General features: G+C 34.8%; 1 protein-coding gene across 1 annotated transcript; it reads right to left on the bottom strand.

The window, feature by feature from the left end:
• Positions 1–1,680: 1,680 nt before the first annotated feature.
• Positions 1,681–2,511, bottom strand: LOC142165372 (uncharacterized). Its single transcript, XM_075223940.1, has one exon. It carries the CDS (start codon positions 2,509–2,511, stop codon positions 1,681–1,683), a length of 831 nt encoding a protein of 276 aa, XP_075080041.1.
• Between the last annotated feature and the right edge of the window lie 2,709 nt (positions 2,512–5,220).

Raw genomic sequence — 5,220 nt, 5'->3', positions numbered from 1 at the left:
ATAGAGAAAAATTGATTATATCAAGTTGGTTAAGTGCAAATTTGAAGCGATAAGGATAAAATATTAAAAGACAAAATGTATTTTAAATGAGTTGTATTTTTTCTTCATTCATTATTATAAAGAGTGACAACTGCCTATATTTTTTATATATTATTTCTTGTAAAATATTAACTCAATATTGGCGGAGCAAACGAGAAAACAAGAATAATAAGGAATTCGATGACTTATGTGATGACATATTACTTTTTTCTATTTTTTTATTTTACAACCCAGACATATTATGTAGTATATATAAGAAAGATAGAGAGAGATTTTTTTCCAAAATCGTATATTTATGAATATAGGATACACACGCAAAGCGCGTATCCTAAGACTAGTACTAATAAATAGTAAGTGACTTGCTATAACATATTTAATTACACTAACGATATAGAAAACTATTAAATTCATTTTCGTAAAATGTATGTATATAATAAGTCGTACATGCAACAAATGTATTATCATTATACTGGATTTGTCTCTGCGTCATTCCAAAAGTCTTTCTCACTATCATATGGGATTTCTTTGTCAAGTTTTTAAAATTATTTTATACCAATTACTACACACCCTTGTTGGATTATGATATTGTGAAATGACTTTTTATAGGCTCTTACCATTTAAAACAGAAAGAACCAAGAAAAATGTAGCACCCACCAAAAAGAAGCTTCACATGAATTCTCTAGCACTACCACCAAAAAGGACCCCAGAATTTGATCCACAGACAATTAAGTAGAAGACCAATGACTTTTAAAAAGGAAACAAGTGGTTTTGATTAGGACATGAATTGATGATGATGCTATTTAGCATGACTTTCCTTCTAATTTAACCCTTTCATTATCAATCCATTTATAAAAAAAACAACAAACCCAGTAAAATTTCAGCAGTGGAATCTGGGGAGTGTAATATGTACGCATAATTTACCCTTACCCAAGGAAGGTAGAGTAGTTGTTTCAGACAAACCTTCGACTCAAAAAAGATGAAAAAAATTAGGGGCAATAAGCAGTAACAACAACAAGATACTAAGAAAATTGAAGTGAAAGATAATAAGAAAATAACATGTAGTAATAGCAATAAACCTTGTGGTTCAGCCTTTCCCCGGACTCCCGCGCATAGCGGGAGCTTAGTGCACTGGGCTGTCCTTTTTTTTAATAGCAATCTAAGAGTAAGAAAAATATCATACTAACACTAATATTATCGGGATAGGAAAGAAAAAACGTTCGACTACCTATTAACTTTTTACCCTAATACTCGGCCTCAACGCTGTCATAATTATCAATCCATTTATGACACTTCCAAAAAGCCTCTCATACGATATATGTAGGTTCAGCTTCCTTGATCCCTCATAGTAATACAATTTTTTTAAAAGAAAATGTGGAAACTTCAAAAATAAAATAGAAAGAAAGAAAAAGTGAAACCTTAGAAGAAAAGGCACGCAACTGAAAATTGGGCTGCGTGGACCATCTTAACTAGCTGATTCTGTTAAGAGCTGGCCTACTTAGAGCGGCCCGTTGGAAATTGGACCAATGTGTTTGTACGTTTAAGCAAATGTCAATTTTAAGATACAAATATACAATGACACTCGTTTTTTTTTCCCAAAACAAAGACTTTACCTTTTTTTCCCCCAAAAACAAAGACTTTACATTACTGCATCAACGAACAACAAAGTTCAAATATACTCTTTGCATCCTGGGCAGTCCAAGTTGGGAAAAACTTCTCCCAGGAGATGCCCTTCAACAAAGAAATAGAAAATTTAGCTAAACTATGAGCTACTTTCTTTAACTTCCTTGGAATATAAAGAAACTCGACGTGATCTAACATACTTGATAGCTTCCAAATGTCTTCACACAACACTTCTATCTCCCATGAAGTAGCCACCTGTTTTTGGATCATATTAACAACATTCTTAGCATCAGATAAAATCTTCACACTTTTCCATCCAAGAGTAACAGCACATTCAAGTTCCTTTCTTATGGCAATCGCTTCAGCAGTCATGGTTTTTCCAACATATTGAATTGAGGATCCATGGGCGTGAAGCAGTTTTCCAAGGCTATTTAAAGCCGCGACACCAGTACTCGCATGTCTATCATCACACCGTAATCTTGCGTCTGTAAATAATAAAACATCATCTTGAAAATTTGTTAGTTTAGGCAGAAACTCATTTCCAGTTGAATGTCGTGCAACGAGGCAACTAGTTAATAGATCCTTATATTCTTCATACTCAAAAAGAGCTTTAGAAACAATATCAGTTGGCTCTAACATTTCCTGATTAAAGCACCAAGCATTCCTACCTTTCCAAATTTGCCACATAAGATTAACACTCAAATATAATAATTTAGTAGATTCAGGAAAGTGCTTAGCATTTAAGAACAAGTTGTACCACCATACAGAAAAGTCAGTTATGTTTTCAATATCAGGCCAATTAATAGGACTTTGTTTCCATACAAGCTGAGATCGGGGACATCTAAATAGCATATGTTCTATATCTTCATTTTGAAGACCACAAATCTTACACGTTTTATTCAGGTTCTGTAATCTTTTAGCTAAGGTATAATTAACGGGCAAAGAGTTAATCACACACTTTCTTAGAAAATGTTTAAGTTTACTTTTAATTTCTAAGTTCCACAAAGAATCCCAGAAGTTTTTAGGAAAAGAATGATAACTCGCCTGGGCTTCCGAGTTCCTAATAGTCTTATCGGCCAAACCCTTTGCTAAATAGTAACCTAACTTAACTTCATAGTTTCTAGATTTTGAGTGATGCCACAATAATCTATCATTAAGACCTATGATAGATATTGGTATAGACAAAATTGCATCTACATCTTCAGGTTCAAAGGTCGTACTTATCTTATGAAGTTTTCATGTATGCGTATCTTCATCAATTAAGTCGGCAACCTTAAGTTCTAAATTGTTTTGTATTTGAATACTTTTTGGATTAAAACCATTATTTCTTGGAATCCAAGGATCAGTCCAAACATTTATATTTTTCCATCAGAGATCCTCCACCTTAGTCCAATAACTAATAGATCTCTTCCCCACAAAATACTTCTCCAGATCCATGATCCTGTAGATGATGTAGAAACGCCAAGGAAAGTTGAGCGTGGAAGGTATTTGCTTTTAAGTACTCTTGTTAACAACGAATCCGGGTACGACAATATACGCCAAGCTTGTTTAGATAACAAAGCCATATTGAAAGCCTTTAAATCCCTAAATCCTAGCCCCCTCTTGATTTAGAATCACATAATCTTTCCCATTTCTCAATATGCATCTTCCTTTTATCCTCAGTTTGTCCCCACCAAAATTTAGAAAAAAGAGATGTAATCTCCTTGCACAGACCATCAGGGAGTTGACAAGGCATAGGAAGGGATTGCTGCAAGTACAGATTTAAGCATTACTTCTTTCCCTGTTGCACTTAAAAATATACCCTTCCATATTTTTATTTTTATCTTGACTCTCTCCTTAATAAACTCTAACAACTTTTTCTTTGAGCATCCCACGATAGCTGGTAATCCTAAATTCATACCCATCTCATTTCTTTGTTGTTGTCCAAGTAAGGAACATATCTCTACTTTCTCCTCCTCCAATACATTTCTACTAAAACAAATAGCTGATTTATCTAAATTAACCACTTGGCCAGAACTTTGCTCATACTTTCTTGGAATCTCAGTTACATGGACTGCATTGTGAGTGTTAGCTGAATAGGATATAAAAGAGTCATCTGCAAAAAATAAGTGAGTTAAGCTCGGCCCATGTCTATTTAACTTTAAACCTTGAATTTTATTTTGAGTTTCAGAAATCTTCAACAAAGTAGAGAAACCTTTTGCACATATTAAAAATAGATAATGTGATAGCAGATCTCCTTGTCGTATTCCTCTAGTCGGCCTAACTGATTCAACTACCTCCCCATTTATATTAAAACTATAGGTAGGGGTAAAAATACATTGCATAATCCATTCTACAAATTGTGAGCACATGATTTTTGCCCTATATGAATTAATTCCATAGATTCAAGAAAAATAAATTTTTCCATTATTTGCAATTTCGTAGATTTTTGTAGCATTTTTGTTATTGTTTGCATTTGTCTGTGCATGTTTATTTTATTTAATTCATGAAAATACAAAAAATACATTGCATTCGCATTTTAGAATCTAATTTTGCATGTTTGAATTAATTAGTAATTTAGTGTTTTATAAAAATGGAAAATCACAAAAAATAACTTATTTTTGCATTTTAAATTTTTAGTTTCGAATTTTGGTAGTTTTTCTTTGATTTGGTATTTAATTAGTTGTGGTAATTATTATTTAGAGTTAGTTAATTTAATTTGATAGGATAATTTGATTAGGAATTAATTTAGGTTTTATTTTAGGCCGACTAGAAGAAAAGGAATTTGGGCCAATATTAATTGAATTATCTCAGGCCCACACGCAGACCACCCGTTTAACCCAGGCCCAGACCCGCCTCACCCGACCCAGTCTCCTTGGACGACCAAACGACACCGTTTCATTTAAAACAAATCTTGGCCGTCGAGGTTTTCTAGATCCAACGGTGGGGAAGCTGGGGTCTTCGGGTATAAAACTATCCTAACGCACCCCCTACCCCCTCTCATCGTCCCCACACACACTCAGAGAAACCCTCACTGCATCCGTCGCAAGCCGCCTACCGGAAATCGCTTCCGCAGGTGGCGTTGCTCCAATCGACCCTATTTTTACACCATAGACTCCTCTCCTTCTCTTCTTTCCAAATCTCCAAACCCCTCCCTTGAATTTCAGCCCAACCTCTCGAATCTTGAATAAAAAAGAACGACTAAAACCCTAACTCATCCAATTGGCCCCAAAATAACACCCCTGAACCCCGTTTCACCCTCATTCCAGAAATCCACTCCGTTTCCATCGAATATTAGTGAAGCTCCTCGAATCTGGATTTGAAGGGACAACCCTAAAAGTCCAAAGGTCCGAATCGGCGAGGGTTAGAAGATTTTAGGCCTAAATCGATGTTACTCGTGTGTTTTTGATATTAAAAAAAACATACGATTAACTTCTGATCAGGCCAGAATCGATGAGTTGAAGGCTGTTCCTTATGCCCTTTTGTCCGGGTCCTCTTAGGCATATCTATTTTCTTCTTCTCAGTTCTCTTTCTTTTCTACTCCTTCGTTTCTTCTATTATTTGTTGTCCCGTTAGGTCTTT

This window comes from Nicotiana tabacum, chromosome 10 (assembly GCF_000715075.1).
Source record: "Nicotiana tabacum cultivar K326 chromosome 10, ASM71507v2, whole genome shotgun sequence".
Classification (NCBI taxonomy): domain Eukaryota; kingdom Viridiplantae; phylum Streptophyta; class Magnoliopsida; order Solanales; family Solanaceae; genus Nicotiana; species Nicotiana tabacum.
This window is presented reverse-complemented; position numbering and strand designations above follow the sequence as displayed.